Consider the following 17,609-nt stretch of genomic DNA (forward strand, 5'->3'; position numbering starts at 1 on the left):
GAGTCACTCACACAGAGGGCTTCTGTATTGCCAGGATTCAGTTTCCATTTATTGGCCCTCATCCAGCCCATTACTGAGTTCAGGCACTGGTCCAGGACTTGCACAGCCTCTCCTGATTCAGATGTCACAGGGAGATAGAGCTGTGTGTCATCAGCATGCTGATGGCACTTCGCTCCAAATCCCCTAATGACCACTCCCAGCAGCTTCATATAGATGTTAAGTAACACTGGGGACAAGATGGTCCCTGCGGAACCCCATAGCTCAACTGCGAAGGGGCTGAGGAATGGTCACTAAGTGTTACTCTCTGAAATCGGCCCCACAGGTAGGACCAGAAACACTGTAGCACAATGCCTCCAATACCCATCCCACGGAGTTGATCCAGGAGGATACCATGGTCAATGGTATCAAAAGCCCATGAGAGATCAAGCAGAATTAACAGGGTTGCACTCCCCTTGTCCCTCTCTGGATAAAGATCATCCATAAGGGTGATCAAGGCTGATTAAGTCCCATAATCAGGATGAAACTCAGATTGAAATGGTCTAGATAATCAGTATCCTCCAAGAGTACTTGCAATTGTTCTGCCACTACCCTCTCCAGAACCTTTCATAAAAAGGGGGTATTTGCAAGTGGGCGGTAGTTGTCTTATACCATTGGGTCTAGAGTGGGCTTCTTCAGGAGAGGTCACACTACTCCCTCCTTATAAATGTCAAGCCCCTAAAATTAAAGGTATATAGCAAAGTCTTCCTGTCCTTTTTAAAGTTAAAAATCAAGTAACATTATGTGCTTGTAGTAAACAAGTTGTGTGTAATACTATACAGTTATTATGTGTGCAGTAAGAACAAACGTTTATATGTTTAGACTGCAGGTTGTAACAGGATTTACTAGTAAAACATAAAGACATTTCATCTCAACAAATTATGTATGTGTAATAGTAAATGACTTTCTTAAAACTGGAAATGCAGGTTGAGTTAGATTAATTCACCATATGTGATGTGTCCCAAGACAATATAGCTATGAACACCAAGCTGTGAACAAACTGTGAACAAACTTGAAAGCAATTTAGCCTGCTATGAATGCCACCATGAGTGCCATTTTCTTGACAGAAAGGTGGGTCGAAATCAAATAAATAAACACCATCACACGGCAAAAGATCTGCATATGTTGTTAATTATAATAAGGGGAAACTGGTAAAGTGATGCTTGTTCATATCTGACTCTTGGTATATACCCTTCTGTCCTACATTCTTTACAAAGGTCTTCCAAAGGAATCCACTTGCCACTCTAATGTAAAAATGCTAACCTGCAAGTTATAGGGAAACATCTGGAATGTTTGAGGGCTTTGCTCTACGTTTATCCAATTTGTTTGTGCAGTGGCGTTTTTTTTTCTTTTTTAAAAGCACACTCAGTTTTTAAAGAGCTTTAAGACTATTCCGAGGGTGGGGGAAGATGGAATTGTGACATCATAAGCCATCAGCCAATAGGCACAATGCAGAGCCAGCTTCTGTCCCAAACACACACAATTTTCCTGAGCTTATTCCTGGGGAGATTCCGAGTATGAATAAATGTGGGGAGTGTGATTCACTGAGATACCTGAATGAAAGAAGACAAGTCATAGAACCAAAGTTCTAGGAATGAACGTTCTCAAAGGAGGCACATTGAAGCTTAAGAGACCACATGGCCAGATGGAATGGAGAAGGGAGCCATTAATGATAATTCCCAGTTCGCATGTAACAGGAAGCTATGGTTAACTGTGGTTTCCTGCTTGTTTTGCTGCTTGTACAAAGAGAGGAGCAAAGTGGCGATGAAGGGACTGCATGTGGGTGCACAGAGCTCATGCATTTCCTGGCTTATTAAGCCAGGATTTGATTGTCTGAACATGGCTAATGTGTTATTTCACCCTACTACATTTATCTAAACAGCAACAGTTATGACAATAATAATCTATTAAATTCAAGACACTAAATGGGTTATATTCATTGGAGATGAGCCTTACTACAGTGCCACACAAAAGGAGAAGGCAGAAAGGGAAATATGTTCCTTGACAATAAATCCTCTAAGGATTAGGAAATCCCATTTCTGATACTGTATTAGTTTAATCCTTTGCATATCAGTGTTAGCTTGTATCAGAAGACACCTGATATAATATTTCTAGGTGTTACAAATATAAAAGGAAATATGATATATACCAGTCACATCATTAAAATATTAAAGGTGCAATCCAGCCATGCCCCAGGAGTTATAGGCCATTTTTCTGTCTAAACATGCATAGGATTGCACCCTAAGCTTTTAAAAAATGTAAAAATGACTGCAGCAGGTATAGCAGTGCATTATTATAATCATAGATATTTCTATCTAATTCATTGCCCCTGTGCTCATACGTTACTTTGCTAATGAGATATTTCATTATGTAGCTCTTCATTCCATCCCTTCCAAGTTTCATTCCTGTGTTCTGTGCTAGCACAAATAACATTGTAATCTCACCAAAATGCTCTGATTAAAAAAACACCAGTCTCTCCTGCCCTTCTCATCCCTTTTTATACTTAGGCTTATGCATGCCGCATTCCACATTCATGCTATGCAAACTAAGCCAGTGGTCAGGTGCATAACCGCAGCTTTGTGCTTGCTGAAGATAATGCAGCCAGGAGAAGAACAGCTTTGGACAGACCTTTCGGAGAATTTCATAACGTTGCCTAATATTACTGTTTCCCTGAATAGGCTTTTAGACACATGCAGAATCTGGTAAACTGCCCGCCTCCCCATGCACACACTTCACCCTATCACTTAACAAATCTGTGTTTTGAGACTAGACAATAGACTAGATGTCATAAGAGTATTTTCCTGAGCAGACTAGCTAACGGTCAAAGCAGACATTATTTTAAAATTGTGTCTAGCAGTGACGCCTTTTCTCCATTTTACTCTAGAGTTCAGGATCCTATCACTCTAGGATCAGGAACCTAATGTGGGGTAGTAGGGAGGCTTTTAAGATCTGGATTACCCCCCCTGCACCTACTCTAGAGTAAAAAGAGAAAGATGTAGCTACTAGACACAGATTTGAAGTAATGTCTGTTTTGGCCCTTATTTGCTGACTGGGAGGCTAGTTCTACTTTCTCTCTGCTTCCTTGCCACACAAGGCACTTAGAAAAATATTGCATTTTAGCATTAATGTAGAATGGAGAAAAACTCAAGGGAAATAACAAAAGCATGGAATCTGATTTGGAAGTGACCAAACAGACCATTAAATCCAATCCTCTGTCCAAATGCCAGAACCAACAATCTCCAAATCAATTTGTCTGTTCCTCGTAGCTTACTCCAAGCATATTGTGCCAGAATCCAAGAGCAGGTTTACTGTCTAAAGGTTTGGTATTTGTCAGGAAAATTAGCTCCAGATGATTCAAAGAAGCTTGAATTATTTATTTACCACCACCTTCTCAACATTCATGAATTGCATTCTTGTGACCAGAGCAGAATCGTATTTACAATCAATGTACACTCTTCATTTACTGTTACTTTTATATCACATTTTAGCTGACACCCACAAGGGGCGTACAACAACAATTTTAATCACATGAAATGAACATCACAAACAACAAAATCAAAATTAAGATGAAAACATTTCTAACCCATCAGAACAGCAAAAATATCAGACAAGTAACAATAATTCCCCAAAGCCAAACAATACAGGAGTGACTTTAATCATTTTTGCAACAAAAGAACAGAGGGTGCCAAACAAATGGCTCATTAAACTAAAGAAGGAAAGAGAAAAGTTAGAGGGAAAGAACAGAATCATGGAATCAGCTTTGGAAGTGACCAAAAAGCCATAAAGTTAAATCCTATGTGTTTGGATTGATCTCTGAGGCATACAAACAGAACAATTTGGGGATTCTTGATTTGAGCATTTATGAGGCAATATGCTGAAAACATATCCCCATAACACCTCAGAAAAGTAAGGAAGTGTCATTGGAAATTAAGGCTGTAATCCTATACCCATCTGAGTTCCACTAAATTCAATGTGATTTACTTCTGCATAGTCATGTATAGGATTGCACTGCATGTATGTGTTCTGTATCCTTTCAAGGCATAAAAATCCCAGTGCCCAGCATGCAAAACAAGGTTCTTATCTTTGTTACCATTCAAACAGTTAACGTTGAGAGATTTTTAAATCCTGTTTGCCTTACCTTCATTATGAGATTTTGGTGCTCCTCAGACTGACTGAAGTTAGCGCCCATCTCAAATATACTCATAGTTCCTTCTTCACATAGATTTAGCCAGTTTTGGTATTCTTCATGTCCTGGAAGCCTATCCCAGAAAGTTTTGAAGACTTCCCATACTGCCTCCTGGCACACTTAAAAAGAAGATAGATGAGGAGGAGGAGGATGAATAATCTTACTTACTACTATAACTATCACCACTACCATCACTTCAACAACATAAGAGCAAACCAATCATCCTCCTTGTGCCCTCCAGATGTTTTGGACTACAACTCACATATTGTCTGACCTTTGGCCATGCTGGCTGGGCTTAGTCTACCATTTGTTTTCAACGGGGCTAGAAAAAGCCTAGGTCTGGAGAGTCACAGAAGGAGATCATGAAGGTAACAGCCCTACTCTGTTGTTTGACTCCAGCATCTGATATTACACCATGTTGTTGTTGTTGTTGTTGTCATTATGAGGATGATGTAGCTGTAGTATACTGCCTCTGAACATGGAGATTATGGTTTGGATCCAGTGATGGTATTGCATGAGTGGGAGGCATTTCCACTTGGGCAAGAGTGAGTCCCCAGTTTTTGGTGATTTCTCCAGATTTTGGTGATTATGTTGGTGAGGGGTGGGGAACAACAGAGGGCTGCTCAACCCTCAGGAGCAGACTTTTGGGCTGCAGCGGGAAGGGGGAGACAAGAAAGGCCAGTTTTGTTCAAGGAATGTGTATTGGATTTGGTTTCAGAAGAATGGTGAGGAGTCGGGTATGAACTTACACAGAGTCATATGCAGAGTCCAATAGCATATGTATACTTATTTGCTAGAGCAGTGGGCAATGATTATGAAGTTAGAGTTGATTCGCATAGCTGTACAGTGAAGGTCAGCACTTTTTGTTACTAACAAAGGTTAGATAATGCACACTAGCTGTCTTGCACAGTTAGTACCTTACTTCTGATAAGAATGTTCCTTTCTTTGCTGTGAGAAACTTTCTTTCATGCCAAGAAATTAAGGCCCTCCTTTTATCCTCCTTTGTGAAGGGATGGAGGTGTCTCTGTGTTGTGACAGTCTTTAACTCAGTGAGACAAGTTCTATAAAATTCTGGGCAGAGTGGCCTGATACCAGTTCTCACCTGAAAGGTGAAAGGCATGCCACCTGTTCAGGAAAACAGCCTTGGGGGCAACACCTGTTGCTTCAAGGGAACCAGACCAACTCCACCTATGAGCTGAGGGGCACGTGTAAGCTTTTCTTTGTTTTTATTATCTGCATCCATTTTCCATCAATAAACTATATAACTCTTTCACACAAGTGGACATGAGTTGAATCTGTTTAGCGTGGCTGGATTAGGCCCCAGGTTTAACACAAAATAGAAGTTACTATCCAAGCCAAGCCAAGCCTATACCCAGTGTGTGGGACTTGGATCAAGGAGACTTAAGCTCACCCCCTGCCTTATTCAGATATGTTGTTGTTGTTCAGTCGTTCAGTCGTGTCCGACTCTTCGTGACCCCATGGACCATAGCACGCCAGGCCTTCCTGTCCTCTGCTCTATCCTGGAGTGTGCTCAAGTTCATGCAGATCACTTAACGACCTCTTGGATCAGTCACTGCATTTCTGCTTAACTTACATTATAGGGTTGCTGTGAGGATCAAATGGGGCAGAACCATGCATACTGCCCTACGTTCTTTGGAGGAAGGATAGGATAAAAAAAAAATATGCTACAGTAGGCTTTCCTAACCTGGTGCCCTCCAGATGTATTGGACTACAATTCCCACAATCCTCAGCCAGCATGGTGATTGGCTGTGCTGGCTAAGGATTGTAGGAATTGTAGTCTAACACATCTAGAGGGCACCAGGTTGGTAAAGGCTGTGGTGGAGATCCTCTAGGCACAGCCTTTGAAAACATTCCTCTTGCACTTCCCAAATGGATAGAGAATTGTACAAAGGATGAACAGATACTCTGCAGAAGTGTAAATGAGAAGGGACTAAAACTCCTCCACTTTTCACTGAAAAGCTCTTACTTTCAGCAGGAGTCAAGCCTCCTTTCTTAGCTCTCTGCAGTTTGCTACCGCAAAGTGTCTCTTTTGGTCTCTGTCGCCAATCAGAGCATTCAGTCCCATCATGTTCATACAGGAACCCCTCTGTGACCCAGGAGAAATAAAGGAAGAGGATTTTTTTCCCCCTCATTGCTTTGCAAAAAGGGGAGAATCGGGGCAAAGGGGCAGGGATAAAGTGGCCTTAACTCAGCCTGCACAAATCAAGTACCAACATCCAAGCATGCTGGTCACAATCATATTCTGAGGTTACATGCAGAAGGGATGAAAGAGGGGCATGGTTTCCTTCAGTGAAAGTCTAAAATACAGAGGCAGCTCCTGGAAAGGACTGACCTTGAACTAGTCATAAGGAAATTATTTTCTTCCATCAGCTTAGAAGGAGTGGGGACGGGGACAACTCTTCATTGCCTTTAGTTGGATGCTCTCTGTGCTTACTTTCAAAGATAGCCCAAGCCTTTGTGATAATCAACTTCACAAAAGCAACTCTGAAAAAAATAATACCGCCTATAATTTTCTGTCCAGTTGCACAAATTGTGGGATTTTCCTCCCCCCTTTTTCCTAAAGGTAATAAGCATTTAAAATTAACTTATACAATTATGTTTAAAACATAGAACACTATATTATACCTTACAGTCTGCTCCAAGTCAGTCTTGTCTTTTTTTTGTTTCTGTTTTTTATGGATTGCTTCATCATGTGCCAAATGCAGCTAAAAGCCATGCTTTTCTTTTTAAACCCCACTAACCTGTTATAAAATGTAACTTCCATTTATACTGGCTATCAGATGGATGACTTCGGCCTAATGTAGGTTTGACAGTTTTAAGATGGGACAGATTTCTAGGGTTCTCCCAAGATATTTTCTTGGGAAAATACCCACCTCACGCCCCTGAAGTCAAGGTGCATAATACTCAAGGGTGATCAAGCTATTTTGGCAACTGAGGAAAAAAAAATCCCACAAGCACTTCTCCCTCTCCTTGGCAGTAATAATACAACAATAACAAATTTATAGGATCTAACACATTGTTGCCCTTTTATGACACCCACAATTAGCCACCAGAGGCAGCCACCTCTGCATAATGGTAGGGCTGCCCTTATACTTCTAACAGAAGTAAGAATACATGAACATAAGAAGAACCCTGCTGGATCAGACCAAGGGTCCATCTAGTCCAGCAGTCTGATCACACAGTGGCCAACCAGCTGTTGTGGGAGACCCAAAAGGAACACATAAGTGCAACAGCACTCTTCCAAGCATAGAAATACAGCACTTGAAATGGGTGTAGCAGTGGTGTGTCTGCCTTCTTATAATGATGTTTGAATAGGTTCTGTGGATTTGACAGCTGTGTCTTTGTCAAAAGGTAGAGATTCCAACAAACAGGTGAGGTAGTGAAACTACCAGGAGTGCGACATCACAAACAAACATGAGGTGCGCCTTGCATTTCAAAAGAATTACAGAAGCTGATGAGTAGATCTGAAACATTTCATGCAACTTAGCAAATTTCAAAATTTGACTGTGTTAATTTTAATCATTTTTAAAACTTGCTTTTCAAATATAAGCTTGTGGGATACTTTTCAAAAATAACTCTTGTGGATGAATTTCATGGCAACATCAAATCTCAGCTTCCAGACTTCAATCCTTTTACAATTCCAGCTTCCAAACTTACAGTGCTTTCTTTCTAGTATCCCTAAATCCAACAGCATCCATAAATAGGAGTAAATGAGGAGAGTGAAAATTCAAATGTTTGCAGGCAAATGTCAATGAGGAGAGGACTATTGGATTGAAACCTTTTCTCTAAATTTGTTTCAGGTCTATTGGTGAATAGTGGCGCCATTTGGGCCAGACTTTGGGATGGAAGTCCGGGGGCCCTGCTCTCAGCAAAGAGAGCAGCATGATGAGGTCCCCTGTCTTGGCCCTGCCTCCCAGCTTTCCTATGGCAACGTACAAACCTCACCACACACACAGTTATGTTGCCACTGAGCTGGTGAGGTGGCAGAGGCAGCTGAGCAACAAATTTAGCATCCCCTTCTCCCACCTCATGGCCTGGCCTTATTTTTAAATCAAACCGGTTGTACCAAATAAATAACCACCCCATGGAGGCTTCATTATTTTGGCCACCACCTCAGCTTGTCACCTGAATCCACCCATCTTGTATTACTAGTATGCTGGTGGGTAGACTAGAGTCCCTATTGGTACTGTGATGAGCTGCTCCTGCCACTACTTTCAGTTGTCAGTTTGGGAGGACAGTAGCACCCACAGCGCTCCTGTGGGAGCTATTGCAACCTACACTTGCCTTTATGAAGAGCAACACCTTTGATTAAGCAGGAGGAAGCTGTTGCCTTCCCCGAGGGTTTGTTCTGAAAGTGGAGACAGAGCCCCCAGAACTCTCTTGGCTGTTACCAAGCTTGTGCCAAAACAGAGGAGGAGCCAAGCCAACCCTGCACGAAGTAGTCAGAAGCTTGGCCTTTTCTCACCCTTGCAATGTTAGTGACTGACTAGAGGGCTGTGAGGAAAAAGAATAGCCGCCAAGATCACCAGATGCACAGGGGAACAAGCAGGGCTGCCCCAGTCATGCAGTAGGGTGAAGCAACCTGCTTCAGGCAGTGCCATGAGAGGGGACAGACGAAGGCAGGAATTGGTGTCTGAATGGTGCAGCAAGACTTTTTAAAGCGCTTTGTCCTAGCAGTACGGTGGCAGGGCTCCACTTCAGGGAGCAAAATGTCTTGAGGCGGGCACTGGGAATAAGACTTTTGTGTATAGTGAGGGCTCTAGTTTTTTGAGGGTCTTTGGGCAAAACACCCTCAATGGGCTCTCTCCCTCAGTGCGTCTACTGTCTCACCATCATTGTCACCAGCTGCTATCACTCCTTATCCTCTTTCTCATCACTTGCTTGCTTGACAGGCAGAGAGCAGTGAGCAAGTAGGCAGTGGCATGTACTGCTCCTCCTCCTCACCAACACTATTGTCTGGGCCAGAGCGAGAGGCAGGTGAACAGCAGGTTGCAGTAGTGAAGAGCAAGAGCAAGTCAATGGACACCTGCTGGGATGTGGGGCCTTGGCAGGTGCCCAACCATGCTTACCCTTGATGCCAGCCCTGCTGCTGTACTTTAATAGGTGGAGAAATGGAGGGGATTTTGGCAAGTATAGCTTGTCAGATCATAATGCTGTGGTGGTGGGGAAGGAGAAATGCTGCACCTCCAAAGATACCCTCTTTTGGACAGCTCTTAAAAGCACAGGACCTACTTTGAATCTGGTCACCTTATTTATTTATTACATTTATTAATCGCCCATCTGACTGGTCACCCAGCCACTCTGGGCGATGTACAACCCACCATAAACAATTTAAAACAATAAAATTTTACCATAAAATTTTTTTTAAAAAAATACCCTAACCCACCCCAAATGCCTGCCTGAACAACCACGTTTTTAATGCACGACGGAAGCTCATTAAAGAGGGGGCATGACGGAGTTCCCTAGGGAGGGAGTTCCACAGAGTGGGGGCCACCACAGAGAAGGCCCTCTCCCTCGTCCCCACCAGTCTAGCTGTCCTGGCTGATGGGACAGAGAGAAGGCCATCCGAGGCTGATCTTGTTAAGCGGCCTGTCTGGTGTTGCTGGAGGCGCTCCTTAAGATAGCAGCTGAAGTAGTGCCATCTTCAAGTAATACTGTCCACACACACCCCCGAACTGTAGTGACTCATTGTTTTAGATGTTATATCCGTCTTTATATATAATATTTATTTCTCTGCTGTTTGTTGTTTTGTTTTGTATTTAATGTGTGTGTGTGTATATATAATTTCATAAAGATACTAATTAATGTGAACTTAATTTGTTTCGGATGATCCTAGGGGATGCTTCAGTACATCTCCTGTGTGGCAATATGTACACTCAAGGCAATGAGTGCAAGAGGAGGGGAATGATATGGAAAGTAGTCGTAAATCATTCCCTTATTTTGTAATCTTGTAAATCTATTAAAGACTTAACCTGTTACTTTGAACTCTACAAAAGCACCATGAACGCTGAATACTACAAGTACATTAGTAAGTGTTGCCCTGCTGCTGGATACAAGAAACTTCACGGAAATGACTTCTCTGTTGTCATAGGAAAGACTGGATTCCCTTCAGTAGTACACTGTTTATGTTGCTCTAATTCTAAACACATGGATTGCATTTGGAGACAGGGAGATGCAAACAGATACAACTGTACAGCAGCGTCTAGTTGTAATACACTTCTGCAGAAGTGGTGTCTGATGAAGAGTTCTGGGGAACTCGAAACCTGGCACAATTTTGTGGAATTTTGGTTGGTACTAAGAAAGGTATTGCTCAACTGTGGATTTTGGAATTATTTTTTTTTACTTCTACCAAAGAAGAAGTAATAGACAAATGCAAAACACAAATGCAAAATACAAAAACAGACAATGGCTTGGAGAACTTTGGAGTAATTGAAAATGTTAATTAAAGGCAATTTTCTTTAATACAAAGCAATTTTCTTGCAAAGGACCCATATTGTTTCTGTAATGGCTTCAGGTTCCTAGTCCTCTTGATTATGACACCTCTCTGCTCATCTTCTTTTCATGAATGTTTTATTTTTTTTAATGAATTAGACAAGGCTATTGTATCTGAATGCAAGCTGTTCCTTCTTCTGCCTCAATCAGCTCCTGCTAGCTTAAGGATTTAGTATCTGTCCTTCCAGTTAGTGTGACAGCCACCCCACCGATTCCAGTCTCAAAAGCACAGAACCATCTGTAAGTTCTTAGAGCATTAACCAAACATGTACTTAGAAAGGTAAGGCCTGTCTTGCGGACATAACAGATAAAGCTTTGGGAAGTCAGTGTACTTTCTGCTATGTCAGGCAAATCCACTGAAACTAAGGGTACATTTTTCAGCACATGGAAATAGTGCCGGGTGCAGTTTTTTGAGGGCCTTTGGACAAGAACCCCTCAATGGGCTCCCTCCCTCAGTGAGCCTACCTTCTCGCCACCATTGTCACCTATTGCTGCTCATCTCCTTTCTCATCTTTGCTACCACCTGCTTGCTAGACAGGTAAAGAGAGCCAGTGAGCGAGGAGACAGGGGCATCTACTGCTCTACTGCTCTTCCTTCTCACCACCACGGTTGTCTGGGCCAGCGTGAGGGGCAGATGAACATGCAAGTTGCAATGGTGAAGAGGAGGAGCAACTCCAGGGGGCTCTTGTCAGTGGGCCCCTGCTGGGGTGAGGGCTTTTGGCAGGTGACCAATCATGCCTATCCTTGATGCCATCCCTGCATGGAAAAATGAAATATGTTATCAATGGAAATGCTTATTGTGCATTCTTGGTAATATTAGTATGATGAAAAAAGAAAGAGATCCTTCTTTATCTCACAATGTGGAAAAACTGGCTCAGTCCTGGGCCCAGTGCTCTTCAACATTTTTATTAATGACTTGAAGGAGGAGGTGCAGGGAATGCTGAACAAATTTGCAGATGACACCAAATTGGGCAGGATAGCTAATACTTTGGAAGACAGAAACAAAATTCAAAGTGATCTGGATAGACTGGAGCACTGGGCAGGAAACAACAGAATGACATTTAATAGGGATAAATGCCAAGTTCTGCACCTAGGAAAAAGAAACCAAATGCACAGTTACAAGATGGGGGATACGTGGCTCAACATCACTACAAGCGAGAAAGATCTTGGAATTGTTGTCGATCACAAGCTGAATATGAGCCAACAGTGTGATGTGGCTGCAAAAAAGGCAAATGCTATTTTGGGCTGCATTAATAGAAGCATAGTTTCCAAATCCTGGGAAGTACTAGTTCCCCTCTACTCAGCACTGGTTAGGCCTCATCTGGAGTACTGTGTCCAGTTCTGGGCACCACACTTTAAGAAGGATGCAGATAAGCTGGAGAGGGTTCAGAGGAGGGCAACGAAGACGATCAGGGGACTGGAAACAAAGCCCTATGAAGAGAGACTGAAAGAACTGGGCATGTTAGCCTTGAGAAGAGAAGACTGAGGGGAGATATGATAGCGCTCTTCAAGTACTTGAAAGGTTGTCACAGAGAAGAAGGCCAGGATCTCTTCTTGATCATCCCAGAGTGCAGGACACAGAATAATGGGCTCAAGTTAGAGGAAGCCAGATTCCGGCTGAACATGAGGAGAAACTTCCTGACTGTTAGAGCAATACGACAATGGAACCAATTACCTAGGGAGGTGGTGGGCTCTCCCACACTGGAGGCATTCAAGATGAGGCTGGACAGCCATCTGTCAGGGATGCTCTGACTTGGATTCCTGCATTGAGTAGGGGGTTGGACTCGATGGCCTTGTAGGCCCCTTCCAGCCCTACTATTCTATGATTCTATGACTGCAGCATTTGGTTGAAAGAGGGCATCTTATAAATCAGAAGTGCAATTAGTCACCTGCCTGCTCATTTGCAGCTCACTCACAGCAGTCTTATACTTGTATATACTTATATATTTCTTGGCAGAAAGCCTCACTGATTTCAATGGGACTTCTGACTAGATACATATAAGATTACACAGTCTATGAATTTGCATGCCACTGAATCCCAACCTAAAGAGGGTTGTATTGTACAATGAAAAGCAGGCCTTCTCTGTGATGGCACCTACCTTATGGAATGCCCTTGATATTTGGGAGGCACCAACTCTGGCATGCTTTAGGTACCAATTAAAGTCCCATCTCTTTACTGAGGACCTCTGTGATTGATTGTGCTGCCCGGTTTGTTTGTTAACTATGGTCTTGTACTTAGTTTTAAAGTTTTTATAAATTTTTTATTTGGATGTATTTCAACTATTTTCATGTGTTTTCTTTGTTAATCACTTAGAAATATGTTTGTAAATATAGTAAGTGGTCTATAAATCTATTAAACAAACAAATAAACTAAAACATACCAGTTCAGCAACAGGCACATGTTGAGCCTAGACTTGAAGGCACTGTAGACTGTGGACACTGAGGTAGATTCAAACAGAACAGGTTTTCCTTAAATTATATTAATTTTTGAAGTCAGCAAGTGATAGGAATACAATAGCATGGGCAACTCTTGAAAGAAAGCATTCTTGTGCCTGGGCAGGGCCTCTGGGCCAGAGGGTGGAATCCACTGCATTTGGGTTGATCTCTGGATGGAATATAGTGGATTTTATTTTAGTGAGTCCAGGGGTGGAGTCTAGCTAGCACACACTCTTCTACTCAGCTGAACTGTTATGAAGCTGTCTGGTTATTAAGATCTGCAGGAGGGGCCCTTTTGAAGACACTCTTGCTTGCAGAGGCCCGCTTTTCGGGCATGCAAGGAAGGGCTTTCTCCTGTGTTGTTCCCAAACTGTGCAATGCATCCCCTCAAGAATTATACTTGGCCTTGGCTTCCTGGCTTTCAGAAACGATTTGAAGTCACATCTCTTTAATTTAGCCTTTTGAAATATGTAATTGTTTTTATGTTTTTAATGGCTTTGTGTTTTATGGTTTTAAATTGTTCTGCACTACCTTAATGGCTTTTTTGCCCCCCGCCCTGCAGTATACATAAATGTTAATAATTGGGTGGGGGGTTTGCATCCTGCTGGTTTTGCATCCTGTAAGTGGACCCAAAGCACCACCTCCTCAACAAAACATAATACCCTAGGGTGGCCATGTGCCCTACTTTACAGATGATAGTCCTCTATTTGAAGGTCCGTCAAGCAGACAGTCTTCTGTTTAAAAGCATCCTCCATTGAAGGGCTGCCCAGTCCAAATCCAGTTTAAACATAAATAACTATAAAAGGGGAGAGCAGCAGGGGCCTGGAAGTTGCCCATCAACAGACAGTGTCTGGACAAGAGATAGCACCTGGACACTGAGCAGCCACACAGGTCACCTGGTCATGGTGACATGTATTATGTTTCTATTTTAATTATACTAATAATGTCTAAAGTTTCATATATGCACATAAATTAATCCATGCAGATTTTATGAAAATCACTGTCCTCTTTTTTCCTCTTCATTTTGGCAATGCATAAGTGGCCACACTACAATACTTGAGCTAGGCCATTTTTTTCTTCCCTAGTCAGTTAATAATCCTAAAGTTATCTAATGTTAATAAACCGAAATATATTTTGTAGCCACCATTTGTTGGGAAACTTACACCTACACATTGGTCTAATAACCAATGACTGCAGAGTCTACTGCAGTTGGACCACAACATGCTGGGGAAAGTTACCTAAAACAAAGTGAACTTGCTGCAAGCCAAGTGAGTGTAAATTGGCTCTGTTGAGCAGCAGTAAAAAGCCTAAATTCTACTGGGCATCCACTGCTGCAAGCACACTGTGTTCCCTAAGGAACTTTTCATACAATCAGTTTATTGAACAATAAATACACAGTTGTTGCACATTTGTACTGTAGGATCAACGAGCTTCTGTTTCAGGCATTGCATCTTCCCAATACTCACAATATCTTGCCGCTAGGAAAATGTGACTCTTTCCTCAGAGTGAGGCATTTACATCTTGGAATACTAAATTTGGAGTACTATTTGGGATGTGATTCTGCAAGTGTCACAAGCATCTTTCACAGAGGTGGGCAACTGCAGGAGGTGAAGAGGCCATTTTTGCTCCCCAGACACCTACCCCTGTGGGTTGCACTCCTTCCGGAGGCGGCCGGGAAGGTGGTTTGTACAAAGGCGCCTGGAGCACTACAAGCTAAATTTGCAAGCTAACTTCGATCATTTTAGGGCTCCGGAGCACTGCAACCAAGCAAATTTGACCAGCGTAACTCTCGATAGTGCTATGGATGCCATTTTTTTCAGCAACACAGCAGGGGGTGGCATGTTGCCCACCCCCAATCTATTGCATAGTGCCATGACAAGCACTGGTAATGAATAATATGGCTCCCTCTCTATGCCTGCACCATTTTGTGACCTATCCCTTTAAGCTTCACGTCTATGGAGACATGGTGGGAGAACAGAGTTTTCTAACAGAAATGCAATTTCTATTTAATGTTTTTATTACACTCTGTGTAAAATTATCTGATTGAAACTCTCATAAGATTGTATGCGTATTGGTGCTCCTTACAAGAGGCATTATTCTTTTCAGGAAGTGGCCATTTAGCATGAATTTTATTGCTCAAGAGCTATTTATCTTTCCAAACAGTAAGCGTGATTTAGCCTGTTACATCTCATTCTATAGAAAGGGATTTGCTAGGCTCACTGGAGGGACAGCACATGACAAGTGCTGGGTGCTTGCTAGGGGGTGGGTTAGCTTGCTTGGTCATTTGTGTAAATGAGCAGTACTCAGATTTAATCCAGGTGTAATCCTATTTGCACTTCTTAAGGGGTGAACCATGTATAGCAGCTAGTAGTATATTGACTCAGGCAAACTATCCTCTTTTAAAACTCCACAGCCAAATGGGCAATAGTTGGTGACACAAGATAGCATTGAGAAAATTAATGAAGGATGCCTGTCTCACAAAGATTTTATAGCTCTTGCTCTACAGTTGCCAATGTAAAGGGATTACACTTAAAGGAGCATTTTTAAATAAATAAAATTGAGTGTCCTAGCAATACTTATTTCCTTATGCATCTTTCTGCTCCTGACTGGTAGGCGGAATGTTACATCAAGATTAGCATTGTGGAGTTCTAGCAGTATATTTGAATCCTACAGGTCTCCTGCAGGTTGACAGTGGAACCAGTTCCCCATGTGTGTTTGATTACAGGGCAGTACCTTGCTAGAGGTCTTCACAGGCTGGACAGCCAGCTGTTGTGGATGCTGTAGCTCTGGATTTCCTGCATCAAGCAGGAAGTTGGACCAGAATGGTCTACAGGACCCCCTCCAATTATTTTATGAATGTTACACCAAGATGTTTTTTGTATGCTTCAATCTTCATGTCCAAACTGAGGGTAGGGCCTAACATTTTGACTGTTTCACATATTATGCTTTTTATTTGTATATGTAAAATGTCTTTTAAGTGAATATAAAAATGTCACGCAGTTGTATACGGTAGGGAGACAGACTTTATTCTTAATCTTTTATACAGCACCATCCTTGCATATAGAGCAAAATGTACAGGTTCTTTTACATCAGAAAAAAGTCAGTTCTTTGCCCCAAGGAGGTTATAATCTAAATTCTGGTACTAGGGAAGACTAACAGAAGGAAGAGATAGGATGGTGGTGGAGGAATTGTTTTGGCTACAGCTGTTCGCCACATATTTGCCACCTCATAATATGTTAAGCGGCCTGTTGCATAGCTCTGTAATATCCAATTCTATGAGAAACAGTATTCTGCCTTTTGCAAGTACTCTACTTTAAAATACCTCCCATCTCTACATTATTCAGTTATTTCTCAACACAGTCAATAGTTCCCTCCTGATGACATCAAGCATGAACAGCGAGAGTCCATAGAAAGGTGTGAATTGGTGTCTTCCTCCATCTTGGAACTTGCTTCCTCTGAGGATTTGTCAAGGCAAATAAAAATAAACCCAGCCTAACTATCTTCTAGAAGCATTTTTAAAGACATCTTTGACTTCAGAAAGTGGCCAGTACCCCCAGATAAGACCTCTACATCAGGGGTAGGCAGAAGGTAGATCTCCAGATGTTTGGGACTTCAATTCCCAGAAACCCTTGCCAGCATGGCCAATGCTTAGTAATGCTGGGAATTGATGTCCAAAACATCTGGAGACCTACTTTCTGCCCACCACTGCTCTATATTCTGGGGGAGTGTGGGAGGACACAATGGTGGGGAAGCAGCTGAATGACTGGGGAAATGGACAAAATTTCTGGAGAAAGGGGTAGGGGAAAGCACGCAAAGTAAGAGTGATGGGGGAAGAGGCATTAATGGGAAAGCTACATGATCTCTGGAAAGAGATTTTCAGGAAGAGGAAATGATGAGAAGAAAACCCTCTACTTCCTCTCCATTCTGAGGCCAACTGAGTGAAAGGAGAACAAATTAGTCGCCTTCCAGCCCTCCCCACCCATATTGATGCATCCCACTACACAACAAAAGCCGTGTCAACATCCTTAGGCTTAGATAATACCAGTGATAGGGAAAGAGAAGTTATAGTAGCTGAAAGGTGCATACTGCTGATGCTGCAGAGTACAATTCTCATTCTATAAAAACAAATGTTGAGTGGGGAACATTGTTCAACACACTTTCCTAGAGTAATACATTCCCCCATCTGATTCTGTTTATTTTACCATTATAAATAAGAATTTAGTAACATGTAGCTAAGACTGTGATTTCAGGTTTCAGGAAGGGGAAGGCAAAAGACAAATAGATCCCTATGGGGGAGGACAAGATAATAATAACCCTCCACATAGTATGCTCCCCTCAATAAGGTCTCCTGAAGAATTATTGCATATGATCTGAAGTTCAAAGGGAAATAGACTGCTCCTTCCTGTCCACCCTAAACAATAACCTGGTGTGTGCTATC

General features: G+C 42.2%; 1 protein-coding gene across 1 annotated transcript in view; it reads right to left on the reverse strand.

The window, feature by feature from the left end:
* Nucleotides 1-17,609, reverse strand: part of IMPG2 (interphotoreceptor matrix proteoglycan 2) — a 90,708-nt gene that overhangs the window by 68,324 nt on the left and 4,775 nt on the right. Inside the window, exon 3 of the mRNA XM_084843210.1 lies at nucleotides 4,175-4,341. Within this exon, the coding sequence (XP_084699336.1) occupies nucleotides 4,175-4,341 (167 nt within the window). The remainder of the gene's footprint in view (nucleotides 1-4,174; nucleotides 4,342-17,609) is intronic.

The sequence above is a fragment of the Heloderma suspectum genome, chromosome 3 (genome assembly GCF_057233095.1).
Source record: "Heloderma suspectum isolate Gila_16-S chromosome 3, 16-S_ref, whole genome shotgun sequence".
NCBI lineage: Eukaryota > Metazoa > Chordata > Lepidosauria > Squamata > Helodermatidae > Heloderma > Heloderma suspectum.